The sequence below is a fragment of the Ipomoea triloba genome, chromosome 6, assembly GCF_003576645.1.
Source record: "Ipomoea triloba cultivar NCNSP0323 chromosome 6, ASM357664v1".
In the NCBI taxonomy this organism is placed as follows: domain Eukaryota; kingdom Viridiplantae; phylum Streptophyta; class Magnoliopsida; order Solanales; family Convolvulaceae; genus Ipomoea; species Ipomoea triloba.
The window spans coordinates 19,004,592-19,026,722 of record NC_044921.1 but is presented as its reverse complement, the minus strand read 5'-3'; the positions used below and the strand labels follow the sequence as shown (position 1 = coordinate 19,026,722).

General features: G+C 33.0%; 3 protein-coding genes across 4 annotated transcripts; 2 read left to right on the top strand and 1 right to left on the bottom strand.

The window, feature by feature from the left end:
* Window positions 1–8,584: 8,584 nt before the first annotated feature.
* LOC116021668 (EH domain-containing protein 1-like) lies at window positions 8,585–13,620 on the top strand. Of its 2 annotated transcripts, none has more exons than XM_031262132.1 (16): window positions 8,585–8,753; window positions 8,880–8,959; window positions 9,560–9,628; window positions 9,716–9,773; window positions 9,942–10,000; window positions 10,080–10,116; window positions 10,248–10,312; window positions 10,986–11,099; window positions 11,230–11,332; window positions 11,444–11,493; window positions 11,586–11,714; window positions 11,852–12,103; window positions 12,221–12,300; window positions 12,483–12,609; window positions 12,715–12,858; window positions 13,288–13,620. In XM_031262132.1, the coding sequence occupies exons 1-16, from the start codon at window positions 8,669–8,671 to the stop codon at window positions 13,471–13,473; spliced, it is 1,638 nt and encodes a 545-aa protein (XP_031117992.1). In that variant the 5' UTR covers window positions 8,585–8,668; the 3' UTR covers window positions 13,474–13,620. The 2 variants fall into 2 exon arrangements, with proteins under 2 accessions (XP_031117992.1, XP_031117991.1); XM_031262131.1 differs by having other exon boundaries at window positions 10,077–10,116.
* Window positions 13,621–13,731: 111 nt separating this feature from the next.
* Window positions 13,732–15,591, bottom strand: LOC116021669. The gene is made up of 3 exons (XM_031262133.1): window positions 15,268–15,591; window positions 14,285–14,443; window positions 13,732–14,041 (listed from the first exon to the last, which is right to left on the bottom strand). The coding sequence occupies exons 1-3, from the start codon at window positions 15,529–15,531 to the stop codon at window positions 13,967–13,969; spliced, it is 498 nt and encodes a 165-aa protein (XP_031117993.1). The 5' UTR covers window positions 15,532–15,591; the 3' UTR covers window positions 13,732–13,966.
* A 1,196-nt stretch (window positions 15,592–16,787) lies between these two features.
* LOC116021667 (trigger factor-like protein TIG, Chloroplastic) lies at window positions 16,788–21,792 on the top strand. Its single transcript, XM_031262130.1, has 13 exons — window positions 16,788–17,138; window positions 18,048–18,131; window positions 18,229–18,357; window positions 18,461–18,549; window positions 19,013–19,196; window positions 19,362–19,452; window positions 19,861–20,015; window positions 20,150–20,242; window positions 20,354–20,446; window positions 20,718–20,798; window positions 20,898–21,047; window positions 21,178–21,273; window positions 21,410–21,792. Exons 1-13 carry the CDS (start codon window positions 16,809–16,811, stop codon window positions 21,485–21,487), a joined length of 1,653 nt encoding a protein of 550 aa, XP_031117990.1. The 5' UTR covers window positions 16,788–16,808; the 3' UTR covers window positions 21,488–21,792.
* Window positions 21,793–22,131: the final 339 nt, after the last annotated feature.

Sequence of the window (22,131 nt, the reverse complement as noted above, 5' to 3'; positions counted from 1 at the left end):
TTTAGAAATTTAATTTATGTAAGTTAATTTAAACTAATTTAGCTCCTCAATTGTTCATAATGTTATATTTTTAGTCACTAGACACTAGTGTAGTAGTGTTATATAATTATCAAACTCCACTAACATATGCGATTATTTTTATCTCATAAAGAGTGAAACTTTATCCATTAATATTTATTTAAAATTAAAAAACAAATAACCTTATAGAAAAGAATTTGTTAACGGAGTTTGATAATTATATAACATCAAGGACTAAAAGTGCAATATAATGAACAACTAAAGAACTAATTAAATATGTTTAAACCAATTAACATAGACTAAATTTTCAAAAGGGAAGCAATTTAGGGGTCAAAATGATCGATTTTTTCCCCTACAAAAGTAAGTAAAAAGGTTTTGAGTTAAAATTTTATATGCTATCCGGTGTGTGTGTGTGTGTGTGTGTGTGTGTGTGTGTGTGTGGCGCTAATAGTGTAAATTTTTAGTTTAAGTGAAACACAATTTAATATATCAATAGAAATCTCTTTTATACGCACATAATAATATTTCATAAAAGCGATTTATATAAAGATTACATAGTGATATAAACTAATATCCAATCTATAATAACTACATATTCTACACTAATGGCACATAAAACAAAGTGACTCTCCTAAATGAGATGTCGTCGTGGATTCGAGTCTCAGTAGGAATGGTATTGACTAACTGAGTCTGTAGTAAAAAAATATTATTTATATTCTATCACTACTTTTCGATCTAAACATGTAATTAAAACATGCCAAGATTATTATATAAATATGAATTTATCCAGTGCAACCCTCTAATAATATAATGATTACAAGTTTTTTCTTGTGAAAATTTCTTTAAAAAAAAAACTTTTTCAAAGTAGTATTTTGAAAAGAAAAAACATGATAATTTGAACTAACTAACTTGTTAACTGGAGGAATACAAAAGGTACGTGGAATAATGATAGTTAGCTAGTATTATCAATGGAACCACTGCATAATAAACTAAGAATATTGTTACTTACAGATTAAGCAAAAGTGTATTTGATACTCCGTATGTTACAAATGAATATAAAACAATGCATATACCAACAATAACAACTTAACCAATTTTAAGAATAAAGGGGCCTTACTTTGTCAAAGTAATTACTAATTGAAAGGGAAAGAAAAGAAATATAGTATATATCATGTTTTATATATATAACATCATCCCATTTACATTTTGTAAGTCCATATTCTATCACTTATTGAATTGCACAACATTTGTTAACCATATAATGTATAAATATAATTCATTTATATCGCACTAAACTACTATTGTACTTGAAAACATTATGATTATAGATATTGAGATATATTTTTTTAAATAATTTATTCTTTTAACATTACTCAAATAAATTTAGCTATTTTACTCTTAAAAAAATTGGTTATATTTAATCAATCGAAAATTGTCGGTTTTAGTTATTCCGATTATGAAGATTTAGTTAAAATTTTGATTATTTCCGTTATTAGCTGAAAATCGACCGAAACTGACCAATGCTGGCAAATTATACCGTGCACCACGATCCACCACGTACGTAAACGACGTCGTTTTGAGCATTGTAAACTAATCGTCCCTTTTACGGAAATCACGTTTCCCGTTTCGGCCGGTCTGTGTATTTATGTTAATATTCTGTGTATTCTAGGTAATCGTTCTGTGTATTCCAGGCAATCATTCTATGTATTATAGGCAACCATTTTGTATATTCATGTTAGTAACACATGTTGTGATGTGTTTGTTCATTCGAATGTTTATGAGGATGAGTTCTGTGTATTTTGTGTCAATATTCTGTGTGTTCATGTTATTAACACAGGTTGTGATGTGTTTGTGCATTCGAATGTTAGGAGGATGAGTTCTGTGTATTTTGTGTCAATATTCTGTGTATTATGGAAAACATTCTGTGTATTCTAGGCAAACATTCTGTGTATTCTAGATAACGATTATGCATGTGTATTATAGATAATGAATTCCCTGAAGTCATTTGCGTCCGCCACTAACATCGAAACGACGTCATTTTTGGACCAGGGTGCACATTGCTATGTGCACCGTGGTCCACGATATAACGATTGACCAATGCTCACCGCTACCATCAAGCACATGAATAACACACGCCCATTGAGCACCTTGCATGATTTTCAAGTGCGCAACTTTTTTCTTCTCCTTTTTTTTTTTTTCTTTTTTTGTTTAAATTGGGGTTTTGCAACAAAAAATAAATAATTTGTTAAAAAAAAAAAAAAAAAAACTCCTCTCTCCTTTCTCATCAGTCTTTTGCCAAGTCACTCTCCTTTTTCTTTCAACACAGTCAAACAATCCAAAAAAATCACTATTAGCCATGCTGGTAATTGTATAGTATGATATTATTATATTGATCATTTGAATTTTGATCCTATTATAAATTCAATAACTAAAATATTAAGAGTATGCAATTAGCCAAATGAAAAATAGTGCATTTTTGACAAAGATATTTTATAGGAAAGAACAAAGAAGGTAGCTAATCAGTGTACAACACTATTAAATGGAGTCATTGTACATAAACATTGGAAAGGGCTAAATAATACTTCAGATATTCTTGAACATTTCAACCATTATCACTTTATGTATTCAAGATTTAAAGCAACAATACATGCATATTAGAAAGGAAAATTATAACTACTATTAAAACTAAAATTTCATCTTCCTTTTCTTCCAACTTCAGCCACAAAGCATTGTATGTAGTATGTAACCCGGGATTATACTGTGGATCATAGTTCACATTACAATGTACACCATTAATAATTTAATATACATTTTTATTTTTAGTATACTAAATGTTTATTTTTAGTGTATGGCATTTATTTTTTGAGATTCATTTTTGGTGCATTATTTCATTTTTAATATACTAATTAAAAATGAATTTGTAGTACATTAAAGATAAGGCTTGAATATGCTAAAAACATATATTTATAAGTTTTCCTTTCCACCTTATAATATGGAGTTTTGGACCATGGTAGGATATAATTTGCTGTATACAGTTCTGGACAACAAATAATATACCAAACTTATGGCCCAACATCCAGCCCTAACAACAACCAACAAAAACTATATATAGCAAATTATGCTATGGACAGGTTCACCAAGGTGGATCCGAGTCTATGTTCACAATTTTAAAACTCTATATTCACAAATTTAGATTTCAATATACAAAATTACATTACTCAATATTCACAATTTTTAAACTCTATATTCACAATTTCTACCTCTACAATCTACATCTACAATCTTAGCTAATAAAGTTAGGACTCTAACAGGAAGAAAAAAAATGTTAGGTGGTAATTTTTACTTAAACGAATGGTTCATATTATTTTGATAGCTAAACCTGTGAACCAAACATACCCTTAAATATGGGGTAAAGTATATGTTTGTAGGAGGCTATTACAATCCTTGTGAATAATACGAGAGATATTTGAGTCTTTGAGAGGCAAATAGATTTAGGGTGTGTTTGGTTGACAGGTTTAATTATTAAGAATGAGTATCAAAGTTATTGTTATTGTTTAGTTGACAGGTTTTTAGAATACTACTATGAGTTTTGATTATCCCATTAATTGTAAAATTAATTCCTTAATAAAATAATAGTTTCATTTTCATACCTCCACTTCACCAACTATTATATCATTCTTATTTCACCTTACTATCCATGTAAAGTACTTTTACCAAAACTCATTACTATTACCAAGTATTTAATACGCAGCAATGTGTTGCCACACTACCCAACCTACACTATTGGACTAGCATAGGGGCACACGGCCCTGCCCTTCTAGCTCCAAGCTTGAGTCCTATCCTCCCCTATGACTTTACACTTCCTAAGAATTTCATGATCTTCGTGTCTAGGCTCCTCAACCTTTGCATTTCTAACTTTCTAAACTTTTTTTTTCCCACTTTGCATCTCATCTCTCTAACCCTTCAAGGTTTTGCTCCTTAATCCCCCACCCCTCCCCCTACACACACAACTTTGTGCGTTTTCACAATTTGATTTGCACCCCATCTCTTTACCCCTTTAAGACTTTGCTCCTTAGAGCATCTATACCAGTGCATATTTAGTAGTTTATGTCAGAAAAGTTGCCACCATGACATGAGAGAGTGTGAAAACAATTCATCTGCAAATGAAGGTTCATAGCACAGTGATTTTAGACCAAATCATTGCCCAACCATCCACTTTTGTGCGCGTTTCGCGCACAGCAGGCGCCCATGCGAGCACGTTAGGCACGCCTTGACAGCTTCTTTTTATTATTATTATTATTATTATTATTATTATTATTATTATTATGATTTGTTTGTTTTTTTATCCTCTCATTTTTTTCCTTAAGATGCTCTTAGCACCCAAACTTTTCACATTTTCTAACTTTGGACCCTTAACATTTTTAGCCCAACTTGCACTCATTGGTTTCGTAGGCCCAACTTGTGCCCCTCCTTAGTCATTAGATATTAGGCCTACCATACACCCATCCCTGCCTCTTTATGCCTAACATGCGTCCCTTCTTGGCCCCTTAGGTCCAAGTGTCCAACTTACACCCCCTACCCCTATGGTCTCAACCTCTATCCCATACCGTCGCTATTGGGTTCTTGTCACTTTATGAACCTAGACCCAATTCATCCATTGCAACTATCTTAAAATTTTTAGAAATAATTTTGTAATGTCCTAACTACCATAATTTAATTAAAAGACACACACCTTTATACATAAATTTATTTTATGTAAATATATATTATTTTATATACTATTTACACCAACAATACATTAGAATAAATTCCTAAAACTCTTCACGAATCAAATAATAAAATAATACAATTTCTAGAACTTATATTCTCTAAAAATTTATTTCGTGAGTCAAACGTGTTGTGAAAATGTTATTCCTCTAAGTTTAATTTTATATAATATTGGAACGCTTTCAAATACTATATGATGTATATTGATGTATTTCGACCAAACTAGCTACTCTTTGTTCAATTTAGTTTTGATGTTTTATTTTTGTTCAATTTAATTTATGTAATTTATTATTTGTATAATTAAAAAAATAAACATTAACATTATAAAAGTTAACGGTTAACTTTGCTAACATGACATTAACGTCAACATTATGATATGTTATACCAACTCAAATTTTGTTTTATTAATATTTAAAAGTAATTAATTTAATCACAAACATATTAGTATTAAGGTTTACCCCCCCCCCCACCCCACCCACACACACAAAAACCCAAATTAAAGCTTTACTCTTTTTTTTTTTTAAATCACTAATGGCCCATCAAGGTTTGAAATTGTAACATTTCATTCAAAAAAATAATGTAATTTTTCTCCACCTTACTAAGTAACCAAATCAGTATTATCAAACAACATTTAACTAAATAGCATCTTAATATGAGAGTTGTAGTGAATTCTATTTGTATCTAACAAAAGTTTCATACGAATTTGATGAATTGAATACACTTTTAAAAGTTTTTTTTTAAAGAGTTATCTTGATTGAAAAAAAAAAATGATGACTAAAAGTTTAAAATTTAAATTTTTTGAATTAATATTTTTAAAATTTTGTTTTAAAATACATGTGTCTTAGTTTATTTAAATAAAAAATATCATTAACAAAATTAAAAAACATGTGTATTTAAAAAATGAAATGTCAATTACTAAAAAAATTACAAATAACAATAAATTGAAATTTTAACGTCTTAATTGTCATTTTTTGTGTGTCATCAATATAAATTTTAAAAATCTTAAATTTAAGTTTATTTTAATTTGTATAAAACTTTTCTTGTTGAACACAAATAAAATTTCCAAATACTCCTGGGTGCGGACTTTATAATGTAATATCTGTTTTATATTTGCTCAAACATTTTCAACCCAAATAATTTAAGCCTCCACCACCACCACCAGGATTCTAACGTATGACAACTCATTTGAAATGGTAGCATGACAAAATTTCAAAAATCTCATTTTAATATGCTATTTAATTAAACTTTACACAATAATACTAAGTTAGTTGTTTGTGACCTGGAATGAATTGATATTATTTTTATGAGAAGTTATCGTTTCAAAATTTGTTAGATCTATTAGTTGGATGTCACATTCCTACTCATAAATATAGCTTCTTCTTCTTCTTCTTTTCTTTGGTTTCTCTATGGATCCCTTGACTACTTCAATGTGCAAATTAACTTATATAGTCTTTAAATTAAAAAAAAAAAAAAAACCTATACTTACACACTTTATATTTTATCTATTTAATTTAATTTCTTAAGCATGGCTCTCATCAAATGTACAATATTAGTTACAGGCACAGCATATACCAACGAATTGGAAATTAAAGTTGTAAGGGTAATGCATTTAAATCACATTTGACTCATTAAAATTAGTTAAACAAACATATTTATGACTTTTATTCGAATGTATTAGAGTTGACTAATTAAAAAGGAGTTAATCAAACATATTTATGAATTTTATTCAAATGTAATAAATTTGTACAATATTATTTTGCATCTAAACTCACAAACTAAGCAACCATTTAGATGGGTTTTCAGAAGGGTTGAGGGTTGATTATCGGCTATAATAATTTAATGACTTTAGTTTTTGATATTCAATTTTGTCCAGTAACGTTTTTAATTATTCCATATTAATTGTTTTTGTTATTTATTTAGTTATTCGAAGATACTGTTTTATTCAAATTTAGGCTATTTATCATGAAAACATGTTTTCATACTCTAAATTCATGTTTTGCATAATCTCATCATCATGACTCCAACATGAATCTTGTACTAGTAAAAGTTCTCATTTTTTAATACAAATAATAATGATTTGAATATATATTTTATTTTATATTTCCTAGAAAGGAATTTAGTTTATCAATTGTAAATTTGAGATTGCAATTCAATTTTAGTCATTCAATTATGTGTATGTAGTGTATATTCTATATTCAAAATTCTTAATAATAAGATGATTGATTTGATTTTTGAGGTTTTAAAGGAAAAAAAACTAACCCTTCAATTCATTGGGGAGTGTTTGATTACATTGTGTGAATTGGAATAAAATATTTAATAATAGGGATGGTTTGTAATAAAAATAATTTGATTGCTTTGTATAAAATTTGAAGCTGAAATCAAATTTTAAAAATAATATAAAAATATGATTATAAAAAAAATGTAAATTTTTAAATGTTGCATTGTGAATCTCGATGAACAAGCATAGCGTTGGAATTTTGTTTTTGTTTTGCTCTTTTTCCTTATTTTTCGCTATAGAATTCAAAAGTGAACTTCTGAAGGGATTTAAGGCTAAATTTATTCTTAAAATTTAGGCATTTACAAGGTGATATAGCACATTAAAAAAATGTATTTTTTCAAACGAGGACATGAGTTGCAAACTTGCAACTAAAGCAAGTTTGTAACCCTGACAAATTGAATGAATGTAGAAAAAATAGCAAAGAAATTGTAAATTTAGTGATGTAGAACTAAGATTAATTTTTAAAAGTGAGAGAGTATGGCAGGACGAGGCTAAATATCATTCCATTCAATTGCATTAAAATTAGATGAACAAATATAAATATCAGATTTATATTCGATTTTCATGTTTAAAAGTTATAAACCAAATTACTTCAAAAAAAAAAAAGTTATAAACAAAATACATCTTAAGAAGGGAAAATGACATTTTTTCCCACTATGTTATGTGCATATAGCACTTTTCCCCCTTGTGTTATTAAAGTTGCAATTTTTCCCCCTGAAATGTTAAATTGACATTGTTACCCTTAAAAATAATTATTTCATTTATTTTTCTTCTCCAACAAATTATTATTTATATGTATGGATGATCACGATTCGGTTCGAACCTAACCAAACACTATAACAATCATACCGAAATAGTATGGACGGTTCTGGTTACATTCAGAACCGAAAATTTTAAAATTAAATAATTGTTGAACCGTGAACCGAAACTTAGCCACAGTCATATATAGTGAAAATGATCAAACACTTATTTTGATAAATCGGTACGGTTCGGTTCCAGTTTCGATTTTGAACCGCCAATCAAAACTTATGTATTTATTTATTTATTTTTATAATTTTATTTCTTATTTAAAAATAGTCTAAATTTAACAATTATTTTATTTTATTTTTTCGGTTCTGAATCGTAACCGTAACTGTCTATACTATTTAAGTTCAATTGCTACCGTGTTCGATTAGATTCGTATCGAACTGTGATCTTCCATATGGAGAATAAAAATAAATGAAATAGTTATTTTAAGAGCAAAAATGTCAATTTAACATAACAAGGGAGGAAATTACCACTTTTAAAATAACTGAAAGGGAAAACAACCACTTTAATAACATATGGAGAAAATTTGCATTGCTAAATTTGCATTTTCCCTCTTAATAATTGAGTATCACAAAAATTGCTACTCGTATTTTTTTACTTCGGACAATTTTGAAGAAAGTGCATTCCCTCCCCATTCCACAGTAAAAAGTAAGCAGTAACGCGACTTTATTTTGACTTGAGAGAGAGAGATAGAGATAGAGAGAGAGAGAGAGAGAGAGAGAGAGAGAGTGAAAGAGAAGCAAAGGTTAGATCTATAAACAAAACACAGCTCTCAAGCTTCAAAGGTGGCCGTCGTTCATGGAGATCGATGCAGCTCCCATTAGCCGTTGCTCCAAAGCTCACGAGAAGATCTATCAGGGATGGTTCTCCTTTGCCGATTCAGGTTCTTCTCCCTCACAACTTGTGGTTTCGAATATTATTTTCTGTTCATTTAAAAAAAAAAATTCTCAGGCAATCAGTTTCTGCATTTATGCATCTCGTACTTATAATTACTGAAATTTTGATTCAGATGGAGATGGACGCATCACCGGAGGCGATGCTACGAAATTTTTCTCCCTGTCGAACCTGTCCCGCCAGGAACTCAAGCAGGTTCCATTTATTTCTTTTGCCTTTGCATATTCCTAATTGGCTAATTGCTAGAATTCGTTGGGAAGTACCGGAAAAGTATTCGAGGTCATGTTTTGTGCATAAGTTTGGCTTCGAGTGTTTTGCTTGGAAATTGTTTAACGCTATGCTCGAGCACACTTTTTCCTATTTTTCTGTTCAATAGTTGGCTGATGATTAGTAATAGAAATGATCACGGGAGCATTTGTGTGTGTAGAACACTGGAAACATTGGTGATTGAGTATATATCCTCCATGGCTCTTCTAATCTTTTATGGAGATGTATTGCCCTCTCTTTCTCTATCTATTTTAAAACGAATGGTTTTTTGTTCAGGATTGAGCTTGGTTTAGTAACCAATTGCACTCCCATTGACAATTTGGTCGTGGGTTAAAGCACACTAGAGTTGAGAGGCTACTTGGTACTGTGACTCATTCTAATAGTTAATGTGTGTGTAGTTCATTTCCACTAAACCACTTGAGACCTTTCTTCATTAGTTTTCATTTCTATTTCCTCCATTTCAGGAATGCAGTTTTTACTTAAAACTTGCCCTAGCTATCTCATTTAAGTTATTTTGTTTTCCCTAAGGTCTGGGCAATTGCAGATTCCAAACGACAAGGCTATCTTGGTTTTAAAGAGTTTGTTATTGCAATGCAGGTTCTGATTCTTTCTTGATCTCTAGGTTTTTCTTATAGAATTACAATGTTTCATGAAATTGATTATTCTTTGCATTTCAATGTTTAGTTAGTGTCTTTGGCTCAAGCTGGCAATGCAATAACAGTTGATCTTTTAGATGCCAAAGGTAACTAGTGAACTTTTAAAATTTTCCCCTTTTTATGTAGTTTGCTGTGAAGGCACTCTACTGCTATCTCAATTCATAGGCTTTGTCCCTTCATTACCTAAAATTTATCTCTTAATTGCAATTCTTTTTTATTGCAACTTAACCATGGGAATATTCAATCCATGGCAGTTGACTTTGAAAATTTGGAGCCACCTAGGATGGAAGGTTTGGATGCACAATTGGCAGCAGTAAGTATATTAGATCCACTCTTATTTTCTTATAAATTTATTATCCAATTTTAACTGCTTTATTTTTATTTTCCAGAAGAAAAAGTATACTTCAAAAAATGAACCTGAGCAGAATGGTAAGATTCTACATGTCTACTGCATATTTATATATGCAAGAGAGCGCCCTCTTCTCCTATTTTCAACCCCTTTTCTTATTTCATTAGTTTTGTCTGGGCCTCTGGATTTGACTAATTTTGCAATGGTGTAGGTAGCCCTCCGAGGCAATCCTCTCCAGCAGCTAGTTGGTTTCAGTCATCAAAATCTGCAAAGAAGGTCCATTTGGTTACTCTCTATGCTTTCAATTTCAAACATGAAAATTTCTGCTGTTTCTTCTGATTTTGCTTTGTGTTGATTGTTCATCACATTAATAATTTCATTAGTTCCAAACTGCCAATGTGTAATACTAACATTTTTCACAAATTGACATACATCCCATGTTATTGGCTATCTGTTTAGTATGCAATTTTTATTTTATTTATTTTTTTTTTCAATTTTCTGGAGGTGCTTTTTTATTTATTCCATGATCTGTTGTGAGAAAGGTTAGTGAATTGCAAATACCTGAATGGAAAACATCTCCAATTTTGCTGAAAAAATTTACAAGAGTTGTATCGACCTCTTTCTTTGACAAAATTTTGCATAATATAGGATTTAATGATATGTTATGTTCTTTGGGAATATCTATTTTCAACCATATCATTTTGACTTTTGTATTTTGGCTGATATATATTTAGATGTTTCCTTTGTTGTGTTAGTTGGAAGAAGTTCTTAATTATCAATATGAATGATTTATTTTGTCTATTATAGTCAATTTATTGGTCTCTTCTGCCCCCACTGAAGCTGTCATATGTTTCTGTGCTTCTTTTATTCATGTTGGTTCTCTAATTCATCTTTCTTTTAGTATTTTGTTCTCCAAGTGATATGTCCTGCTCTTTGTGCATATTCTCAGGTCTCTCTAAGCTCTGTGACTTCAATTGTTGATGGACTGAAAAAGCTATACATCCAGAATCTGAAACCACTAGAAGTTACATATCGCTTTAATGATTTTGTCTCTCCCTTATTGGTAGGTGGAATTTACCTCCTATTTGTACTATTTCACATCTTATTATGAGAATAAGTATTTTTCTCAATTTATTTTAGAAAATGTCAAAGAATTCACATTTTTTCCTGATGTATGTATTGCTTGTTAATAGACAAACAGCGACTTTGATGCCAAGCCCATGGTGATGCTTTTGGGTCAATACTCTACTGGGAAGACAACTTTTATTAAACATTTGCTTAGAAGTAGTTATCCAGGTTTGCCTATATCCTCTTCTGTTTATTGTCTACAAGAAGTTTCCAATTATGTTTTCAAGTTTCCTTTAGCAAGGTTGCAATTGACATTTATATGATATTGTATATTTACAGGAGCTCACATTGGGCCAGAGCCTACAACAGACAGATTTGTTGTCGTAATGGTATTTTGAACTTTTCTTCTGATGAAGTTGCCATGTTAACTTGTACAGGATTTTGTTTCCTTCCATGTGATATCTGAGAACTCTTTTTACAGAATGGACCTGATGAAAGGAGTATTCCAGGGAACACAGTTGCTGTTCAAGCAGACATGCCATTCAGTGGTCTGACAACTTTTGGAACAGCATTTTTGTCAAAATTTGAATGTTCTCAAATGCCTCACCCTGTGAGTTACTGGGCCTCTCTAACTTTTACCAACATGCTTCGCATAAAGGCAGATAATAACTTGAACCTTCTCTCTTTGAATATTGAAATAGGTTTTTTATTTACTCTTCTCTTTTTATCTTTTTGAATGCCCAAAAGCTGTTGGAACATATTACATTTGTTGATACTCCTGGAGTTTTATCTGGAGAGAAGCAACGAACACAAAGAAGCTATGACTTTACTGGTGTGACATCTTGGTTTGCTGCCAAGTGTGATCTCATTCTGCTGTTGTTTGATCCTCACAAACTTGACATCAGTGATGAATTTAAACGCGTAATTTCATCTCTTCGAGGTCATGATGATAAGATAAGGGTTGTTCTGAACAAGGCCGATCAAGTTGATACTCAACAAGTAAGGCCTTTTTTGTGTGGACTTCAGTTCCAGTGTACAATTCCACTTCATAGACTATTTCTACAATACTATTTTCTATATAGTTCTGTAACTTAATTGAGTGGCCTTGAATTGCAGCTTATGCGTGTTTATGGGGCATTGATGTGGTCCTTAGGGAAAGTACTAAATACTCCAGAGGTTATGCGTGTTTACATCGGGTATAGCTGGCTGCGATCTTTTTTCTTGTACTGTTGATTTAAACTGCTGCTGTCTGTATTATAGAATGCAAACAACATTTTGTGGATGGCCTTGAAGTCTATCAACCAATTCATTGGTTAAACAACCACTCATGTATTTGAAACCAAGGCAGTTGATTTTGAAATTTATATTTCTTTTACAGGTCATTTAATGACAAACCCATAAATGACACTGTTACTGGTCCACTTGGGAAAGAGCTTTTTGAAAAGGAACAAGATGACTTACTGAGTGACTTGAAAGATATACCAAAGAAAGCTTGTGATCGTCGAGTAAGTTTCAGCAGTCTCTCTTCTGGATCTTGTTATATTCAAGTTCAGTGGTTGTTGGATTTCTAAGACTTGGAAGTAAAAGATATCAATTGTTATCGTGTACAGATAAATGAATTTGTGAAGCGTGCCAGAGCTGCCAAGATTCACGCCTTTATCATTAGTCACTTAAGGAAGGAGATGCCTGCAATGATGGGCAAAGCCAAGACTCAACAGAGGCTTATTGATAACTTGGCTGATGAATTCGCTAAGGTTTGTGTCCTGTTATTGTTTCATTTTCAACTAAATTAATAGTTGGATTACACATTTACACAATTATACCTACACACGAAACTGCAGTTGAGCCATCAAACTCAAAAGTTACAATTGATCATGCAAAATCATGCAATTGAACCGAAAATGACATGTTCATTTGGTATTTGCTGATGTGGCGGTTACCAATTTAAAAAATTACTATTACTTTTTGTTTTTTTTTTTAAATAATTTTAAATAATAATTAAAAAAAACCACACCCAAATTCTCGATTGCATTTCTTTTTTAGTTGGATGACCCAATTACAATTTCATGAGTAGTTTGATGACCTATTTGGCCATTATTCCTATATTTTATACTCAACATGCATACTTGCAACTTGAATGTTGAAGTTGAAGTTTGGTTCCATACTAATATGTTCACAAACAGGTTCAAAGGGAGCATCATCTGCCGGCAGGGGATTTCCCAAGTGTTGAACACTTCAAGGAAATCTTGAGTGGCTACAGCATTGACAAGTTTGAAAGGTTGAAGCCTAAAATGGTGCAAGCTGTAGACGACATGCTTGGATACGACATCCCAGACCTCCTCAAGAATTTCAGGAATCCTTATGACTAGCTCAGCCATCGTGTTGTATATAGTATATTGAATTGTATTCTAATAGTTGAACTTCAGGGAACTCAAACTACTATTTATATGGCTTTGAACACCAAAATTTTACCCCTTCTTCTTAGCACATATAAAAAGAGCTTTGAATGGCTTGAACACGAGCAGCAATGGGTGAATGCTGACTAGAGTTGGAGCATAAACTATGACAAAGGCAGTTTAAAAATGCTGATGAGGGATGATGCTCTCAGAAGAAACAGAAACCAAGCATATAGCAAATCTACTTGAGCTTATATTTACATCTCAACAGCAGAAGCTAACATGAAGCTTAATTACAAGGGAAGGCCTGGAATCCATCACCAGATATTAGGCACCGAACAAAAACAAACCAGAGAGTACCAAGTGCTGAGGAGGTGCTTCTACTAGTTTTCCCTACATGCTGGGGATTTCAGCCCAGAAAGTAAAAACTACAGACTTTGTGCTCTCGAATGTGTGCATTGGTCCATCAATCTCGCCCATTCATGAAGGAGGTGAGTTCCGGCTTGCTTTTGTTTGGATGCACTTCATTCTTGCTTGATTCCTGCATAGTGCAAAATGAGGGTTAGATAACAAGTACGATCAACTGAGCTTATTCCAAGTTTGAATCTTGGGAAGAGGATGGACAAGGGGGCAGAGAAGAACATCAAATGAGAGATATGATGAAAAATGGTAAACATGATTCAATAGTGGGCAAAGACATGAGTAATAGAACAAGGATTGAAAACACGTTAGATCACAACTGAATCTCATTCTTTGACAAAGAAAAACAAGTATACCATGGTACCTGAAAATCCTCATTGAAGATATCATTGATGTTATGTTTCTTCAACATATTACCGCTTCCAAGTGTCGCGCTAGAGGCAGCCTTGTCCATCTTTCTTGTGTTCGCTTCATTCTCAACCTTCTTAAGGGCTTCCCTTTTCTTTTCTTCTAGGTCAACAATCTTTGAAATCACAGGAGAAAAAGAATGAAATATCCATTACTTATCCAATCCAAAAAGGAAAGAAAAGCATGTAATATCTGAAAAATGCAGAGATAGAGAAAGAGAAGAGATTAATATTGCTGATAGAAGTTGCAGGCTAGCACTAAACACCACAAAGTTGGAAATCCTTTTGCAATTTAGATGAGGAAACCATATTTCCCGTCAACTTGGAAATTTCAGCTAAAAGAAACCAAACAGCTCAACTCCAAGCATGTAAATACAACCTCCCGAGCTCAATTTTGAAACCACTTTGAAAATCAAACCTCCAATTTCTCAAAAAGCAAAAACGACATTCTAGGCCAGCAATGGTACTGTTATGCAATGCAACACAGTAGTTGCTACTTGCTAGAAACCTTCAATGCTAAAGCACCCACCACTTGAAAACAGAGAACAATAGTGATGCCCTGTTTGGCTGTTTGTCATCTTATCATGACTTCATAGAAACAGTCCCATCATCCAAACTATCCTTCACATAAATTTTTAGTATTGTTTAAGACATGGTAGAATCATGGCGAGCACATATTAATTCTTACTCCCTATTTATTATTATAATTTCTTCTTTTTTTTTTCTGAACCCTTTTGTTGGTTTATTTCATCAGTCCTCCCTCGCCTATAAAACTAACAAATTTCGACTCAAAAGAAGAACATAATTTTACTTCGATGTTCATAACAGTTCAAGGGACACGGAACAAAAACCCTAACGAAACGTCTAAATCCTGCGAATAAAAACAATACAATTTTAGATAACATTTTTTTTTGTTTTCGTTTCGGTGGAGAAAGCTTACCGGCGCATATCGGAACTTCCGTTTGGGAGACATTTGAGGCTGGGCGGAGTCGCCGGAGGCGGCGGAGGGAAGAGGAATCCAGCGGCAGAGGAGAAGCGAGGGAGCAGCGGCGTTGTTAGCGTTGGCGGTGTTGCGATGCGCACTCGGCTGAGTTACCACCCACTGCTTCTTCCACTTCCTAACGGGGCCGCTGAACACCGCCGGCGTCGGCGCTGAGCCGTATCGGGATGATGCCCGCCCGAATCTCGACCCGACTCCTTCCATCTCTCTCTCTCTCTCTCTCTCGGTTCGTGAAAGCTCGGGACCCGCTCCTGTAAGTAGTGTGCTTTGCTGTAGAGCGGTCGGAGAGTGAGCTAAAAAGATTTAAACGACGCCGTTTAGTTAGAAACGGTTATCGAGGATTGTACTAATGAAATCTCTTCGCGCGCCGTACGGTTTCTTTTTGCCCTCCACGCAAATAACCCCCCCACACTTACGTAATTTCAACTTTTAATCCCTTAAGTTTACTAATATTTTCATTTTTGGTTCTTGATTATTGATTCCACTATTGCTCTTTCAACTTTTTTTTTAATCACATTCATTTCAAAATATTTAATATATTTTCAACTTTGCTAAATTCGCCATTCTTTATATAAAAATATTTCGTTGTAATAAATTTAGTTAATTTTAAAATATAGTAACTAAAAATGATCAAATTAATATTTAAGATAAAAATTAAAATATATTATATTCTAGGGACCAATAGGGTATAAGTTCACATACAAATATTTAGGATATTTTTGTAATAAGTTATTTTGATTTGTTTAATTTCAGTTTCTTTATGAATGTGTATCAAGTAGGTGGTTGTATTTATGTCTCATTTCATTTATTATTTATTGATTAAATCAATTATTATCCCGTCAAGTTTAATTAATTTAATTGAAATTGCTCTCATTATTTTAAAGCTTTAACCAAACTGCAATAGTTTGAAACTTAGCTTTGCATATGAAGCAACATTAAATCTTAAATCCAATTGTTCCACACATTAAAATTGTCTACAATTGAACGAGATGATTAGTCATTATGTTTAACGATGAAAATTCTGTGTTACAAAGAAAAAAAAAAAACTTAAAGCTTCTATATTATAGTTGTTATATTTTACGTGTCTAATTTAATTTGTTTTTTTAAGTGAAAAAAAAAACTGTAAATTTTGAGTAAAATTATTTACAATTTATTTTTTATAATATTTAATTTACCGTTAATATATAAAATTTATATATTTATAAGCTATATTATTATTAAACCCAACAAGTTAAGTATAAAAATTATAAAAAGGACAAATTGGTTAAACAAATAAAATAGACATGGAGCAATATTTATATGCATTAACAAATGTTATATTTTCATTAAAAATATTACGATTAATACTTTTTATAGTGTAAATATAGCTAGACACGAATGAGGCAGAAACGACGCCGTTGCATGTGTTCTTCCTGAGTCCTGATATTTAGTCCGAGTATCTTATCCATGGCGGCAATATTGCTTCCTGTTGAGGCCAGAAAATGGAGCTTACTTACCCCTCTGCTACTTCCACTCCAATTTTGCACCGTTTCCGCCCCTCTTTTTTCTCTCTTCCTCCTTCTCCCCTTCGCGTCTCCGCCAAACCGCCATTTCTTCAATCCAACAAACAACTCAGATTTTCCGCTTCTCTCAGCAACATTTCTCCACCCTCATCATCTTCCCGCCATTTCTCATTTCAACCACTTTACCCGTTTCAGAAACCGTCGACCCGGTTTGTAGTCTCCGCGGCTCCCGGCGGGGCAGTTGATACCGCGGAGGACAAACTCCCGGCTGATCTCCACGTTACTGAAACCCGAGAGCCCAATTCCAGGGTGAGCTCACAAATTCCCGCTTTGTAGTTTGTAATCTTGTGAAATTTAGTTCCTATTTTGGACGGGAATTTAGTAATTTTGTTGACTGCTCCTTCTTATTGTAAAATGCCTTAATGCATTCACCCTTTTCTGTCTACAACGTTTAATTTTCAGTTTGTTCTTAAAAAGATGACAATATGTTATGATAAATTATATCCAACAAAGTTATTGTTGAGATTAAGGAGAACAAGAAGCAATAACACTGGCGAAAGTAAATAGACAAGATTTAGGTGTTTCGGCTAAGTGTCAATGTGATACAATCAATGTATTTATAGACATTTTTTAAGATGTAAATGTACAAAATATTCCTGTACTGTACCCGGTCCGCATCATTATCTACATATGAGCATGGTTGAAAAAATAACTAGGCGCTTCTCGGGTGTGGGAGAACGCCTAGTGGCAGTAGTGGGTAAGGTGCGGGAGAACGCCTAGTGGCAGTAGTGGGTAAGGTGCTATTACACCCGTGTATTTATTTTAAAATTTATTTAAATTTTTTATCTTTGAAGACTAGTAATTATAACCTATTTAATTATTTAATAGTTAATACTAAAATATTAAATATTAATCTAAAAAAATCTAGAGTTTGAACAATTTAGAATTATTTCACTCAAAATCTTTTTGGGTAAAATAACTCTTAAAAAAAAAAGAATAATAGCTAATCGGCCGACTAAGTGGCCTAGTTTGTGTCTATAGGCCTAGTCAGCGCCTAAGCAGCCTACTAGGTAGCGCTTAGGCTACGACCGACTGCCTAGACCACCGATTATGATGATATGCTAGGCGGCCAGCCAAGGCCTAGACGCCGACTGGTGGGATTTTTGCAACACTGCATATGAGACATACTCAACAATTATATATGCTATTTTTTTGCAGGTGAGGTTGAGTGTAGAAGTTCCTCCTGTTGTATGTGAGGATTCTTACAGAAGAGTGATAAGAGAGTTTGGGAAACAATCAAAGGTACTTTTGTTGTTTTTTGTTTGTTGTTTGATATATTCTTTATTTTTGGAAAGTGGAAACTGCAGAGAGTGAAATGCAATTGAAATGTCCAATTCAGATCCCTGGATTTCGCCCTGGCAAGAATATTCCTGAAACCATCCTGGTTAACTATGTCGGGAAGGAAAATGTTCAGAAAGCTACTGTTGAGTCTATTCTCAAGAGAACTCTCCCACATGCCTTGTCTTCGGTCTGTTTTAATCTGCTTGTTACCATTTATTTTGTCAATACTTAGATTGCAGAGACAGTTTTCTTGTTTTGTTAACTAGTTTGATGCATGATGATCCCCGTAGGTGACAGGAAAGGCCTTGGAAGACTCAATTCGTATTGCTACGAAATTTTCAGACATGGAAAAGACTTATTTATCTCTGAACACTCTGAGGTTTGCTAGAGCCATTATTCGGTGTACTTCCTGTTTAATACTTTCCAATATCTTCTAAAATTATCAAAATGCTGAAGTAAAATGGATGTGGGAGAGTAAAACACCTAGAGTGTAATGTAACTATTTAGTTGTTTTAGGAAAATGACACTTTACATTCCTAAAATTATAGGGAAATAGCATTTTTCATCCCTCAACTATAGTGTCACCACTTTTCATTCCTCAATTGTTTGCAAAGTGGCTTCTTTCATCGCTCAATTGTCTACAAAGTGGCTTTTTTTTAACCCAACTCTAACAAAACTCAGTGATGAAAATTGCCATTTCCCCTTTGTTATATTACCCCATATTAGTTTTTTTTCTTAAGATGACCATCTCTACTATTATTACTCTGTGGTAGTGTCTAGGACAACCTTTGTTTACAAGAGTTTAGGTAATTATTTACCTAAATTTACTGATGGTAATTCAGGTATGATGTCCTTGTTGATGTGGCACCAGTAGTCAAGTGGATTCCAGAAGACGCCTACAAAAACTTGAAGGTTGTTGTGGAGTTAGACAGTGATACTGATGCTCAGATTATTGCTGAACAAGAATTGAAACGTCGCCACAAATCTTTAGGTGCACTAAAAATTGTTGCTGATAGGGGACTACAGGTATAAAATCATGCTCCGCCACTTTTGAAGGATACGTTTTACCAAAATACATCATCAAGGGTTTTTGTTGATGATCAGCTCTGTTTATTTTAATTTTTTTTTTATAGCTCAAATACCTTTTCTTTCGTTAACCTATCTCATAAGTGCAAGTTATTGGAATCACAGATTGGTGATGTTGCAGTTATTGATATATCAGCAACAACAATTGAAAAAGAAGAATCAAATGCTAAAAGAATTCCAGCAGCAGAGACTAAAGGTTCAATCTATGCTTTAACATTTGTTTGCATTTGTAATGTGTCTTTGAATCTAAATGCCTGCTCTTCTAAATGGAATTTAGGATTGTTTCACTACAATATTATTCAGCAAGTTTTTTTTGAATAGTAAATCAGAAACTTTCCTGGAATATTGTCAACATACTGAGGGAAAGGAGGATATAATTTGTGCGTAGAAGTGTAAAAATCTTTCTTTTTTCCTAATTTTTTAACAGTAGGGAAGTAGATAGGTTGGTTGCAATCACTTACGACAAATCAACTATTTCCAATTTGAGTACGTGATCATCCGCTGTACTCTCTGAAAAGCGTATTAGAATAAGTAAATTGCCTCTACATTTCATAATAATGTTTTCTTCTTTTGATATTTCTCACATTTTATTTTTTCTTTTCAGGTTTTAACTTTGATACAGAAGATGGAGATAAAGTTCTCCCTGGTTTCCTGGACTCCATAATTGGTATTAAAAGTGGGGAAACAAAGTCCTTTCCACTTGTATTTCCAGAATCATGGAAACAAGAAGATCTCCGTGGTGTTTATGCTCAATTCACAGTGGGTTCCTTTCTAACTCTGGTTGTGCATATCATAGCATTGCATATTCTTAACTGTTTTAGTGATTAAAGCAATTTGTTGATTCTTACTCATCATTTGTCATCTCAAATTTTTGTTTTATTTTATGTTTCCAGGTTCAGTGTAAGGAACTATTTTATAGAAATTTACCCGAGCTGAATGACTCCATTGCTGATAAGCTTATTCCAGGATGCACTACCATTGAGGAGGTTCGCAGCTAAACATGCAGTCACACTTTGCAAAGAATTAAGGATATATCATATAATTAAATTACTTTAATGCTTTTAGTTTGTTTAAAGCATATGATACATGAATCGCAGGTCAAGCAATTATTGTTGCAAAAGTGCCAGGAAGTGGAGCAGTCTGCTAAAGATCAAGCAACTGATAATGCAATTCTTGACCAGATACAACAGGTCCATTTATTTTTAGATGCCAGATGTCAAATATATATTGCTTGATTTTTTGGACATTTTCTTTTTTGGCACCCCATGACCTCAAATTTTTACCTTAATTCAATGGTAGGCTATATGATCTAGTTAAGTTGATGATATTGAATCAAAGTCATTCTTCTCTATAACGCTCATACCACCACGGACCTTGTGTCAGCATATTGTACTTCTTAGACATATTCTTGAACATTAGATGAGTTTTTCTAAGTTCTGTTGTGAAATTTGTTTTCTTTAGATGGTTGAAATTGATATCCCGCAATCAATCTTTGAGGAACAAGGGAGGCAGCTATATGGAGCCCAGCTGTTACAAATACAGGTCTTGCACCTCCGGTCTCTTTTTTTTTTTTTTTTGTTGGCATCTTCATATCTTCAACTTGTATGAACTAGCACTCACGTGAGGGTTTTCTTGGTTTAGGCAAATATGAAGCTAAACGAACAACAGCTAGCAGCTCTTTCAAGCCCGAAGGCTGTGAATGAGTTCCTTACCACACAAAAGGAAAATATAACAAGAATTATAAAGCAAAACCTAGCCGTCGGTGACATATTTTCTCGTGAAAATCTGCAGGTGAACGCTTTATTTTGCTGGTGTATACCATGTGCCTTATCCATGTTGTCCGGATTTTGACTATGTAGCCATCTAGAATTCTATATAAACAAACAATATATTTAACCTCACTCCTTGGAGTTCACTGCAGTATTCAACTGAGGACTTGGCAAAGGAGGTTCAAAACTCAATTGCTGAATTCCAACAGCATAAACAGGATTATGACGAGGAACGTGTGAAAGAACAGGTTAGAAAAATAATGATAATCGTGTTCATGTAACCATCGATTGCTAAATTGTAGACTTCCATTATCTAGATAGGAGATTCCAGCATATCTAACAGACTCTGCAATATATATATTCTTATGCTTTAATCCTTTTTAGGTACAAGAGGTACTTGAAGGAGCAAAAGTACTTGAATGGCTTAGAGAGCATGCGGAGATTCAATACATAACAAAATAGAGAGGGGAAAATGGAACCACTGTTTGATATGATCATATAAACATGCATTTGCCAGCTTACCGTGATTCTTCTAAGTGCGGGATCTGTTCTGCTGGCAAATACCATTGTAGACGTTTTCGTAATTCTTCTTGGACAGGCAGCTGATTAGATTAGAAACCTACGCTGAGTTATGGGATCAAGAACCGCAGATTGAAAGCTCCATGCACATTCAGGTTTTACTGTTGATTGATATGTATATCGGGATGCAAATGCAACCAAATTTTTGTCTCTTTTTGTTCAATAATGCAATTTGTTGTTCCTGGATTTTTGTATGTTGTATTGGTTTGGTTAATGATTTTTTAAAAAAAACAACAAAAAAAAAAAAAAAAAAAAAAATTTAAAACAGTATCAGTTTATTAAACTCAAAAAGCAGTACATCATAGAGACATCCTAAGATGCCACAGAAACTAAAGGATGGAAGGGGAATAACCCCTGACAATATACCAAGAGTAAATGCATAAGAGTAAATGCATAAGAGATTAGAAAAAAACAAGTGTAAAGAGACCTCTAGGTAAAGTAAAGGCAAAACCTAACAAAAAGAATTGCCAAACTAGCAATCCTAATGAAAAAAAAAAAAAAAAAAAAAAAAAATCAACTTTAAGTGA

Bases quoted from the DNA above. Each gene is read 5' to 3' on its own strand.
- LOC116021668 (XM_031262131.1), top strand. From the start codon at position 8,669: ATGGAGATCGATGCAGCTCCCATTAGCCGTTGCTCCAAAGCTCACGAG. The intron at 11,100-11,229 runs GTAGGTGGAATT...GCTTGTTAATAG, and splicing joins ATTTTGTCTCTCCCTTATTG to ACAAACAGCGACTTTGATGC. The intron at 12,301-12,482 runs GTATAGCTGGCT...TTTCTTTTACAG, and splicing joins GTTATGCGTGTTTACATCGG to GTCATTTAATGACAAACCCA.
- LOC116021667 (XM_031262130.1), top strand. From the start codon at position 16,809: ATGGAGCTTACTTACCCCTCTGCTACTTCCACTCCAATTTTGCACCGT. The intron at 18,132-18,228 runs GTACTTTTGTTG...TGTCCAATTCAG, and splicing joins AGTTTGGGAAACAATCAAAG to ATCCCTGGATTTCGCCCTGG. The intron at 21,048-21,177 runs GTGAACGCTTTA...AGTTCACTGCAG, and splicing joins TTTCTCGTGAAAATCTGCAG to TATTCAACTGAGGACTTGGC.
- LOC116021669 (XM_031262133.1), bottom strand. From the start codon at position 15,531: ATGGAAGGAGTCGGGTCGAGATTCGGGCGGGCATCATCCCGATACGGC. The intron at 14,444-15,267 runs GTAAGCTTTCTC...GTGATTTCAAAG, and splicing joins GGAAGTTCCGATATGCGCCG to ATTGTTGACCTAGAAGAAAA. The intron at 14,042-14,284 runs GTACCATGGTAT...TGCACTATGCAG, and splicing joins TCTTCAATGAGGATTTTCAG to GAATCAAGCAAGAATGAAGT.